General features: G+C 37.7%; 1 protein-coding gene across 4 annotated transcripts in view; it reads right to left on the bottom strand.

Moving 5' to 3' along the window:
* The window catches only part of atp11b (ATPase phospholipid transporting 11B), a 146,963-nt gene extending 134,235 nt beyond the window's left edge, over positions 1–12,728 (bottom strand). For all 4 annotated transcript variants that reach the window (XM_066708840.1, XM_066708839.1, XM_066708842.1 and 1 more), the window contains exon 1: positions 12,498–12,728. In XM_066708840.1, coding sequence (XP_066564937.1) covers positions 12,498–12,524 — 27 coding nt within the window. In that variant the 5' untranslated portion in view covers positions 12,525–12,728. The remainder of the gene's footprint in view (positions 1–12,497) is intronic.
* Positions 12,729–13,045: the final 317 nt, after the last annotated feature.

The following is a 13,045-nucleotide window of genomic DNA, read 5'->3' as shown; positions in this document are numbered from 1 at the left end:
CAGGTTCAATGTAATCTGTTGGCTATTGTGGCTCACACTGCTTCATAGCAAGACGGTATATTATTGTCTGTCAACAGTGTTGGAGGCTATGTAAGGAGAGTCCCTCTCCATAAGCTAAACAAACACGCACATACACAGCAACCGAGCTGAAGTCCATTATCCAAGTAGTCGATTTCATAAACAAGTCCCGTTACAATTCTTTCACATTGCTGTTCTCTTTTGTACCCTCTCCCTTGTTCGCACTCCAAGGCTCTCTCCTCTGCCTCCTCAACAACCAGATAGCAGATTTCTCAGGAATGAGAGTGGGAGATGCAAGTAAGGTTAATTACAGGGCTAACTAACGCTAGTCCGCTAGCCCAAGGCGAGTGAATTTTTAGGAGGGACTACCTAAATTATCACTCTCACTAGTCCTCATGGCGAGTGGAATCTGAGGAATTTTGATCATTATTTATTTCAGGAAAAATACCTTCTCGATAAGTGAATGGGTAAACTTTCCACTATTCCGTGTTGTTTTTGGCACTGAGTAATCACAGCTTCAACAATGTGGTTGCCGTGTTGACATGCTGTTACAACCCAATGGTGGACTATGGCTCGATTTTGAGCTGGTAAGTTCCAAGACGGAATTCCTCAACCGGGACATTTGAACTGCTGTACAATATATAATCCTGATTTTAACCTTCCTCTTCACTAAAAACCTAAATAATGCAAGAATCGTCGATTTCCAAACTATAAAAAGAACATGTCTGGATTTTAACCCTCTTAGGACGATGTAGGCGGAGCTACCCAAAATTCAGGCATCAAATACAAAGTATTAATTATCTGAGAAACGATTTGAGATAAAGACATGCGGTTTGTTTAGCTGCATAGCTGAGATTCTGCTGAAAAGAACCAGAGAGTTCAGTTCATAACTGAGGCTATTATAGATGCTACTGCTATACATGTGGTATCTATGGATTCAGAACAGCTTCAGCTATGCATGTATTATGTACTTATAATACAGTATATTAGTGCATTCCTCAAGGTGATCATACTGCTGTTCCATGAAGGACTAGCAAAAAATTGCTGGGGAAAAGTAGTTTTATATAGACACACAGATAGATGCAATTGAGAAAAACTGTTGATGACCATAGTAAATCAAATCATTTTAGAAGCGTCTTCAGATAGAACATTAAATATTGTTTTATCAATTATAATCATAAAATGTAATTGTTTTTAAAGGAACAGCGCCCTTGAAAAGCCTATTAGCACATGGATTTAAAGCAGAATAATTATTGAATTTGTTCTACCAACAATAATATAAAATAATAAAATTAATAATAAAATAATAAAGTTAAAGATATTACACTGGAGGTAATGGAGAAGAGAACTGCACTGCTATTCCCATGTCAGCAGGGACAACATTTGAAAGGAGGAATTGCTTGTGAAACTTGATGTGCTTTCCGCTGCTCTCAAGCCAGAAAACATCATCAGAGGCTTTGAGAGCACTGGGATATTCCCTGTGAGCCAGAGCCAGGTGGACAGACAAGTGTCCATAAATCATGCTCCTTTTTCTAAGGCACCTGTACAGACTTTCACAGCCCAACAGTCCCGGCCCCAACCCCAACTTTGATGTAATAAGTTATCCTATTGAAAACATTTTTGGTTATACTATGCCTGTGCTGCCGTTTTGCTTGTTATGCTTTCATAAAAATAATTATGAAATAGTATTTATCATTTTTATTAAAATGCGTATTTTCTACATGCTGTCAAGCATAATTGTATTTCAGCTGCACATATTTAAAAAATAAAATCTTACCTCTAGATTTGAAATTGAGTCCTTGTAAGCAGACAGTACATTGTTTTAATATGAAAGTACACAATTTTTACTACATGGTTCACTTAGTTGTTTTCAACTTTTATATTAAGTATTTTTCAATTATTATTATTTTATTTTTAATTTTTTTTTAAACCGGAAAATTACCATAACGCATCAGAACAAACATTTTGTATAAATATTAAAACGTATTAAAAACATTTAGGTATCATCTATATTAGAATATATTAATATCCAATAAGAATTTCTATAAGTTTAGAAAGTATATTATCTATATTACTTCAGATAAGAGAAGTTTCAAGATGGCCACAAGGTAAGATATATGTGATTTTAAAAGTTAAAGTTTGTACTTCTGTTTTCTTACACCCCTCTTACCCTGCCATGTGTGTACATTACCGTAACAATGTAGTATTTAATATTTCTTAAACAAATATTAATTATAAACATAACAATAGAATGAGTAGTGTGGCAATATAGTTTATAGAATATAGTAACACCCATCTTTCATTATGTGTGATATAGTTGCCCGTTACGGTAATTATTATATTACGGTGATCAATATAAGAATACTTTCCTATTGTTTGTTAGATATTATTACACACACACACACACACATTACCATTACACAACACAGTTAAAACTGGGATGTGTTGTGTATTGATGTTAGATGTTATAGATTTATTTACTATTGGCATAGTGTTAGTGTTATAATATTTGTAATATTTCTGCAGGTATCAAAAGCAAAAAGAGTGTTCTGTGGAAGTCAGCCAAAGACATGACTCCCAAACAAAGAAAAGCACAACAAATGAAGTGGAGGAAAAAAAAATGGTGTAATGCTAAAAAAAGAAACCAGCTAAATATCATGGATCTTACCCCACCATCAGATGAAGAGCAAAACATCATACCTTCACCCATCCCTCATAGTGTCTTGCAAACAATTCTTCCACCCCAAAGGTCAGAACAAAAAAACTCAACCCCAAAAAAGAAAAGCAAAACTAAACAACAAAATAAAAAAAAACACAATAAAGAAACTCAAGGAAAAAGATGGGATACTTGAATGTATGAGAAAGAATAAAAAGAAGAACATAGAAGCAGAGGAAACCAGGCCCAAAAGAGGAGGAAGACTGTGAACAACTGAGCTCAAAAGGAAGAGAATGGGAACCCTTGTTGAAGCCTACCTTCACAGGGATGATGTCACAACAATAACTAGCAGTTGCATGCAACTTTTAAGGCTTCCATGTTGTATCAGTAGGTTTCAGATTTGAGCAGGCATTTGTAGTTTAAATGCATGTGTTATTGAATGTGTAATTTTCCATTTCAATCCACTGTAGTATAGATTTAAGGTTTTCATTTTTTTCATTTGAAGTATGTATTCTAAGTCAGTGGACTTTAATTTCAATTTCCTCATTGCTTACTTCAATGATGAAAGGTACCATTGTATTGTTCACTTAATTCTAGCATATATGTGAAGTTTTCAATGCGTCATTCAAGATGCAGAATGCAATTCCCAAGTTTGGCCACATGTTGGAGGTAGAGGTCTACATAAGGAATATCATGATGTGGCTGACATGTGAAGCTTTCATTTTGGTTGGTGTACAGCAGCCAGGTTTCACTTGGCTTCATCAACATTAAAAATTCTACTAGTTTAATCACTGACAATTTAAGTTCATTAGGGTATAGTTCTGAAGATATCTGCTGTCATAAGTGACATATTGTAACAATTTGGCGAGTTTTTGAATTTTTCTGATAGGTTTTTCTGGGGTCAATTTCGTGCTTTTATAAATACGTGTATTTTGCATTCGTGCACAGTCATTTTCTTGTGGCTGCCATGTTGTTGCACACAGTCACTTGCCTCTTTCAGACGTGATAGATAGCAGTGTCTATGTAATACATGCATAGTTTCAGGGCACTGGGCTTTAGAGTTCCGGAGTACTAGCCGTTTTCATTTTCACACGCGGACACATGTTAAATCCAACATTGCAGCTTAACCGTGTATCCTCACGAACTTAATTATCAGGTTTTATGTTCAGTGCACAGACATAGACATAGGTGCTGAGTTTCATGTGTGTACTGCATTCCAATGTGCAGGAAATGTGTAACTTGTCTGAAGTGGCGCATATGTTTTTTTTCATTGGCCACAGCACCCATGTTTTTCACTGGGGCAACTCGCCTTTAACAACTTTGATAGTACTCTATACTAGTGTCATGCATACCAATTTGTGGCACAGTGGGTATAAGTGGCATGGAGTTGAAGGGACCAATGCTTGAATCAGAAAACGCAGCCTGGCGGACAAAGCGTGAGACCGAGCAACTTCTGATGAACAAGCGTAATAGTAGGGCATACGGTATGCATGTGTATGAAGTGGCATATGCATGTGTCCGTTGGTTTTGGAGAAGAAGATTTTTGTAGCATTTCACAATTTCGCCTCTAATCGCAACATGGCGGCAGCACCATGTGACCGACACATGTAGTTTTCACTGCATTTGTAGGTATAAGTTGTGTCTACAACACTTGCGAGTTTCGGGAGTTTTAATGCATGTATGAGCGTTTTAGGGGCATTCGAAGTTTTGGCGGAAGGAAAAAATAATAATAATAAAAATCCTAACAGAAACAATAGGCTTCCAGCACTTTGTGCATGGAAGCCTAATAATATTAATATTAATATTATTATTATTATTATTATTATTAATAAAAATCCTAACAGAAAACAATAGGCTTAATGGAAAAGGTGGGGAAGTAAGGAAAGGTGGCCAGATTTGCGCTCTCGATCTCAGTTCTTCAAAAACAGGCCCTTTTGGATTGTCAGCCCCTGAGTTGCAGACAAGGAGATTTGCGGATGCAAGATGCACGAAAACTTCCAAAGAAAGGTGTAGTTACACCTGCTCGATATCACAAAAGTTATAATGCCTGCAGAACTGGTGGCCACATCTTTTTGTAATCCGAACAACATGAACTGCATGTAGGTGTAACAAGTGCCATAAAACAACATTCCCTTCAGAGGGGGCAACATTGTGTCCTGGGAAGCGTGGGTGACTAGGTCCACTCCATACTCCAGGAAGAACTAAGATGGCTCGAGGTTGGGGGGAAAACTGTTGTCCTGGATGAAAAAGTCTGGAACCATACAGCAGCTTGTAGAGCTTACCAAGGAGTGTCTCCCTCGGTTCTGTACTCATTTGTACAACATTAGTCACCAGCACGACCATCTGAAGAAGCTGAAGGACAACTTGACCGAGGACCAAGTTGTAGTTCATGTAGACTATAGTGAAAACTATAACTGCAAATGGAGCAGGGAAATTAAAGATGCCCACTTTGGAGGGTATCATCCCCGATGATGCCTGCAACATCCTCTGCCAGACACTTCAGTGTGCTGCCTAAGATTTGGTCAAAGCACTCAACAAAGAGAACCAGAAAATACTTTAATCCATTGATAGTCAGTTAAAAGTTTATTGTGTTTAAAGGGGTCATGAACTGCCTTTTTTATTTTGTACTGTTCTCTGAGGTCCACTTATAATGTTATCAAGATTTTTACATCAAAAAACAACAGGCTATTTTCTGTCCTGTTTTGACCCCCCTCATCGGAACACACCATTTGAATAGGCGTGGCAGATTGTAGACTCAGAAGTAAGCGCCCACTGGTATGATTGGCTAACGGTTTTGCATATTTAAAAATGTGGGTTCTGTCATTTTTTGATAATTAAAACAATTAAATTTGTAGTTGTCACTTAAAGGCTTACCAAATAGAAACATACTGCATTCATGTACTGATGCAGTTTGAAGTGGCCTTTCTCACTGATTTAAAGTAAAACTTTAATTTGATAAATTGGAATTCATTACCGTAATGTATTTTTTCATTACTGAAGCACTTGATCTTTGGCTAAATATTCAAATTATACTACAAACAATACAGACAAATACAGAGATGTGCTGGAAATATGTTCCATTCCCTTTCTACTGATGTTATGGTTTTATAATAGAATTTCCTATGAACAAAATCACAAATAAAATCAATGTGAAAAAGCAGATTCGCATTACGGTAATGACAATTCTTTGAATTTAAAATGTGTTTTTATTTAAAATAACATTTTAGAATGAAATCTCCTTATCTGTATATGTAAGTGTGCATGCCATTAAAATCTTCTGTATACATTTGGCATTTATGAGATTTCAACTTTTAAAATTGTTACGGTAATAAAAACATATGACAGCATGTCAGAAAATGTTAAGACAAAAAATGTTTTTCCAAATGATTATAATTAATATATATAGTAACTTTAGATATCTGATATCATTAAAAACCTCAATAATGGCTATTTATTTGCTTAATTCTTTGTAACAGTAGCAGTTTCATGAGAATCACCCAAAAGAACAATGTGCATTTTTGTGTAACAAACGTGTGCTTATAGTTTTGTTTTGTAGATATTTTGGGCCCAAAAAACTAACATATACTTTGTCAGGCTTTAAGGATGATCGAATCGGATTTGTGATGTTCCCCATTGTGCTGAAGACTCTGTACGATGTATTTTCGTGCACATTTTGCCATTTCAGGGAACCTGTGTTTATGGTTTCTCCAACATATGCAGGGGTCCTCTGTTGAGTCCAGCAGTTCCTCATGTGCTAATCTGGTTAATTCAGTTTCTACACAAACTCTTAGTGGAAGGGATGCAGGGTCTGCTTTTTATTGGAGTGTCACTGGTGCATTCCTCTAAAATATCCCCCTTGAGCAGTTAGAGGATTGGCTTGACCGACAACACTGATGTTCTCTTAGGAGAAAACATCAGTGTAATCAGCAATCAGTTTAATTGCAGCGAATTATACCGATGTCCTGCCAGGTTGGGATAAGGTGCTGGTAACGTCGGTTGTCGCAACAGACACACCGTATCGCCGGAATCTGCTCCAACACTCGGTCAATCATCTTAATTTTGAATTCCCATGAAGTAGTACAATTCTGACACACTGATTATACATGTTATAGACACGTATAACAAATACAACAATGAGACATACTTGTATTTATTTATATCATACATAACTAAATATTTTGAGTTAATAACAAATAACTTCTCCAGACAAGATTGTGTTGGGGAGACCTAGCTCCCACTAAGCTTTAAGAAGATCCCTCTTCTTCTGCCAGCTCTGTGAAAAAGGGAATCCCAGTGCCCTGTTGGTGTGGTCCATCTCATATGCCAAGGGTATATTGTCGAACCATTCGGTATACCCCCTACGGTTCATGTAGGTTCATATACACACATGAACCGTGGAATTACGATATGCCTGTCATCTTCCTATAATTTCCCAAACTTGCTTATTGCACTGCAGACTACACGCACGTTGTACATTCAGATCCACAGAACCAGACACTTGGGGAGCTAAGGGGGCTCCTGAGGGAACTTTACTCCACAGCAATGTCTCAGAATGTGGCAACCGCAACCCCCTCCCCTCCCCCTTAAACAACCCCAATTTGCAATGACATCTCAGTAGGAAACCTCCCTAAAGGGGCCCCATGAAGAGAGGAGAAACAATTTTGGATTCAGCGTTCAATACGATGACGAGGGTAAAAAGACCGTGAACAAAGTACAGTCTGCAAGCATTGCTTTGTCACCAGCAGCTACTCAAGTGGAAACACTTATAACATGATGCATCCTTTACGTCACCCGGCCATATCCCTTGCAGGTGGAGCTGGAGCAAGGAGAGTCTACTTGTTAGTGAAAAACACAATAATCTCTCGCTGCTGCCTTCCAACAACAATTTGCAACAAATTCAGTAAAACTAAGAAATAATGAAAGCAGTGGGAGTATTCATAGCCAAAGATTTGCAGCCCTATTCGGTGGTTACTGACTCGGTGGATTTCGTCACCTGATTAAACAAATTTAACTGCGTTACAAAATCCCCTAATGCACACATTTCAGCAGCAACATAATTCCCAAACTCTATGAAACATCACAGAGAGAAATTGAAAACAGATTCACACAGGCACCTACAGGTTGTCAAAGCTAAGATGGAAGAACCATCTCATGTAGGGTACTAACTTGATCTTGCACTTTGTTATTTTTACATTTAATATTGCCTATACAAGTATGTACCGTGTCTATTTAAAATAGAGAAGGCAAAGCACCTACAGTTTGTCAAAGCTAAGAAGCACTTTTAATTTAATGTTTTTCTCCCCTTGATTTCATACAGTAGAGACAGAAACCAGGCCTAGTCAGTCATGCTGCCATTTTTCTGAAAGGAAAGTTTAATTTGTCTATAGGCAAAATAAAGAGTTAATTGCTTAAAGGGTGATGTTGTTATTTTTCTCTTAAATATAAAGATACCAAAACCTTACCGTTACCGTGGCCCACCAACCGTGATACATATCAAACCGTAGGGCCACTGTTCCGTTGCATCCCTAATACTGATCCCTGTGGAACTCCACTGACAATCTCAATCCAGTTAGAAGCAACTCCTCTTATCAACACCCTCTCTTTCCTATACATCAACTAGTTCATAATCCAACTACTTACATTACCCTGAATGCCTACAGTTTCCAATTTAAGGATCAGTCTTTGGTGTGGAACCTTATACTTAGATTTTCATAAAGCTTTTGATATCATATCATATGCTTTCATGTGATCTACAGCTGCAGTTGCATGTTCAAAAAATTCTAATAAATTAGTAAGACATGATCTGCCTCGTCGTCTAAACCCATGTTGACTATCTCCAAGAATATGGTTTTAAGCTGCTCCTCCATTTTTTGTGTAATATTTTTTTTCCCAACATTTTACAAGTAATGCAGGTGAGACTGATTGGTCTGTAATTTCCTGGCTCAGTTTTGTCCCCTTTCTTGTGGATTGGTATGACATTTGCCATCTTCCAATCAGTTACATGCACATCCCCTGTTCTAAGTGTCTTTTGGAATATTTGAGTTAGCGGCCAATAAATTCCCTCATTTCTTTAGGTACTGTTGGAAATATACCATCTGGCCCAGGTGATTTGTTTGTTTTTAATTCAGCTAGTCCCTGTAGTACCTCCTCATTTATCCTGATCTCTCTTAGGGTTTGACTGGACTGGTTGTTAACCTGTGGCATGTATGTGAAATACTCATTTAGAACATTTGCCACATCATGTCCTCAATTTGCTACATTTTGGTACAAATTTCTCCTGAGCCTCAAGTAGTATATTCTTAAAATATAACCATCCGTTTTCAACTGAATCTGTATCCAGTGTGCTCCAGTCTAACTCTTCCAAGTGCCAACTCATAAATTCAATAAAATTGTCGATCATTGTTTTAGACTTGGTCCTTGTTTTTAGAAAGTATGCCTCAAAGCTAACCATATTGTGATCACAGTTTGCCATTGGTTCTCTAACTAGTGTCCCTCTGACTCTATCTTCATCATTTGAAAATATCAAGTCAATGCATGCACTCTCCCTGGTTGGTTCCGTGACAAATTGAGTTAGAAAGAAGTAATTTACCATCTCAACGATCTCTATTTCTGCCTCTGTAGTCCCAACCGGGCTTTCCCAGTCTATGTTTGGGAAATTGAATATCTGAGTTGGGTGGTCTGTAACACACTCCTACCACTAATCCTCCACATCTCTTGTCCAAAAGTTTTACCCACAAAGATTCTGTTCTGTTACTGGGATATAATTTTAGTTCTTCTGCCTCAATGTAATTTTTCACATATAATGCTACCCCACCTCCTCTTCGATTTTGCCCGTCTCTCCTAAACTGTGTGTATCTTTCTAACTTTTATTCATCCCCATCGTTTTCTGTAAGCCATGTTTCCGTCACACCTACAACATCAGTCACACGCCAGCACTGTGGCTTCTAAATCCAAAATTTTGTTCCTTATACTCCTGGCATTGAGGTACAAACATTTCAGGACTTTCCTACTAGTGGGTTCCCTTTGTTTTCTTTCCTTAGAGGAACATCTCCCATTGTCAGAGCTCCCTGCCCCCCTGGGTCCCTAGTTTAAATGATTCTCAATTTCTCTGCCCATATTGATATGGCATCAATGCTAGATCCAAGATTCAAGACAAGCTACATTGCGGTCAATAAACTTCCAAACATCAAGGCCAGGGTGATGTCTGATATGAAAGATTTCAGACAAGGCGAGTTGTTGTTTGGGTAAATTGAGTGGGACAGTCATGCTTTAATAATAGACAAACAGTGTAATATGACTTTTCTATCTGTTCTATGCATTCTCATAGGATGCAATGAATTCCGATAGCACTACAGGCAGGGAGAATGTAGACACAAATCTACCTTCATCAAAAAAAAAAAAAAAAAAAAAAAAAAAAGCAAAGTCATCTTTGGGAAGCTTCAAGACTGTTTAAGCCATGCCAGCATCTCTGCAACTTGAAGAAGCAATTACCTCTGAGGTGAACAGCTACCTAAACTTCCCAAGATTGAGCAGGCTTGCACAAAAGTATCTGTGTATTCCTGCTACAAGCTCACCATCAGAGGGTGTTTTACACAGGAGGAAATGTGGCGACATGTCAGCGTTCATGCTTGAAGCCAGAAATGGTACACATGCTGGTTTTGTTAGCAAAAAACCTTTAAAACAGTAAAGCAGCTAGTTTCTGTCATTGTTCTAGTTTCTGTTTTTTGGGAGATTGTTCAGTCTGGGTTGTTACTTTGTTTTGGTGGTTTGATTAACCATATTCTTATTTATTTTGCCTTATGTCTGTTCTAGAGACATGATGTGACACCGAAATGCATTTATGAATGTAACGTGTGAGTAATGAAATATTTTGCCAAAATCGCGATTAAAATCGAAATTGCAATCTGTCAAAAAATCTTGATAGTATTTTTTTGTCAATATCGCACAGCCCTACTCATAACTAGAGAAGACACTCATTAACAACTCCCAGTTAACAAAAGGTGAAAGCTTCAGCATGAATATGTCTTTATCTAATGACAAATAGTAGGCTCTCCAAGTATATACTCAGTTCTTTGTATATTTCCAAAATTTAAAAAAAGTAAGTAAAGGAGGAATGAGATTACGAATAGCTTAAAAATACTAATAATGATAATTTGATACTTCATGAGCGGAGAGAAATTAAACAGGTTGGAGAATGGTAATGAGCTTTCTTGCTTTTGGCTTATCAGACAGAAGCATGAAATCAAAGCACGATGTCTCAACAAAACATTAACACGTATTGTGCCAAGGGTCTCTAGAACTGCGTGATTTCTATTTAGACACCCAGAAACAGAGTCATAGTAGCATCCCAAACCACTTTCATTTTGAAAATCATCTAGCCTAACTGTCCACATTAGGCAACTGATGAGAATGGCCCGTCTTTATAAAGTATGCAAACTGAAAAAAACATTCCTTCTGCAATTAAATTGCTCACCGGGGATAATTCAGTAGACTAATTAAGCAGTGTTTAAATCATAACCCTTACTAAACAAAAATAAGAAAAATCGTCCTACGGCAAAGGCAAAAGGTATCACAGATGTGTAGTAGGAGAAACACTTTACATGAATTATAAAACTTTGTACGAACAGAGCTTTGTATAAACATTTTTAAAAAGCAAAAAAACGTTTGTAAATAATACACCAATATTATTGAATACGTAAAAAAAAACTAAGAACTTTGAATTAACACAATATTAAAGGTATACGGAAATACCGTTAATATATCACATTTTAATACTGAATGTATTAATGTTTGATTTTTAATGGGAGATGTGTCTCCTCCCCATGAACCTCCGTTTGTTGTTGAAAATACCTCATATGGCCATGTATGCTGTAAAAAGCAGTCACTGCATTTTTGTTTGTTTGTTTGTTTTTGGTTTTCGGAGCACACAACTTGATCCACTATACACACAAGGCCCATTAGATTGATCCATTTGGGACGTATACCTTATATCGATACGACACTTAATCAAAGTTTGTTTATATTCACGTCTCCATGCATTTCTTTAACTATCCACATCACCTTAATAAACAACGGGTGGCCTAAGTTTGAGTAGCGTCGTTGCAGTAGATGTTAAATTCTATGTGGTTGGCAGTGACAGAATTAACTGTCTTAAGTTTTTTAGATTCGTTTGCAAAACCTACAGCTGATGTTGATTACCTTTTTGGGCGTGTCTCTCTAGTCATCCAATAATTCATCGTTCGTACAATGGTACTTCTTCACCTAAAAAAACTTTCAAAGTCCGGAAAAGGTTATGAATTCGTATGCAACTTTTTTTTTTTTTTTTTTTTTTTTTAAAGATCCTACCGATTGGAACAGTTGGGTTTTGTGGATTTTTGTTGTCATTTTAGTAGAGTGTGAACTACTACAACTAAGCTAAATGACCAAATCGCCGGCGAGTTTTGCTACGAAGAAGCAGAACTATGGCTATAACCTGCGTGTGTGGTTTAACTACTGCTAGTGTAAAAAAGCAATTATGCACGGCTAATTTGATACAAATATTCCACTCGGAAAGAGTTTTAAAAAACACGACTAAATGGCAATTTAACTTTAATAATATTAAAATGTACTGTGTAGCATTACTCTACTGTACAGTGCAGGGCCTGTTCCCTGACACAGGCCAATTCCTGTAAATATAACGTAGTCCAATCTGGCAAAACAATTCGACTAGTCCAAGTTAGACCCAGAAAAGAAAGCCCCTCGATCGCCGAAATGTCTCAACAGGCAAACTACAGTACAGCACAACAAAACGGCAGCGGCTACAGCAGGCAGGAGAGTGACTTACCAGCTGCTGTCGGATCCACCGAAGCATCCTGATGTAATATATCTGCTACTCCAGCAGTACGTTCTCAAAACCATATATATTTATTTCTTCGCTATTTCCAGCATCCAGATTCCCCGTTTGTGATTTTAAAATCCCTTTTTGTTCCCCATAGCAGAGAATGAATCCTCCACCAAGCCTGTAGTGGTAGTGTTGAGCTCTGCACGTCTCTCTCTCTACCACTTCCCCCTACCTCCACCCCCTCCTTTCGTCTCCCTGCACCGCTGAAAGCTGTATCACTTCGTCTTCCCTCCCAGTGACAACATTCAGGAAGTGACGAAAGCTCCGGGCTTTCTGACTGCGGGGTAGTGGGGATCACGGTCAGTCAGGGAGGTCGTGAGTGTCTAGGGAAGGGATGGCGAACCTTTTTTGAATGGAGTCTGTAGTGGAAATTCCAGTATAATTTTTTCAACTGGTTTCTACTGGTTACCTGTACCAACTGGTTTCAATTTTTTTTTTGTCAGTTGAACTGGTCTACTGGTTTGAGTTGGAAACAGTAGCTCTACTGGTCT

Source organism: Amia ocellicauda, chromosome 7 (assembly GCF_036373705.1).
Source record: "Amia ocellicauda isolate fAmiCal2 chromosome 7, fAmiCal2.hap1, whole genome shotgun sequence".
Classification (NCBI taxonomy): domain Eukaryota; kingdom Metazoa; phylum Chordata; class Actinopteri; order Amiiformes; family Amiidae; genus Amia; species Amia ocellicauda.
Note: the sequence above shows the minus strand (reverse complement) of the source record. Positions and strands in the feature narration are given on the sequence as shown.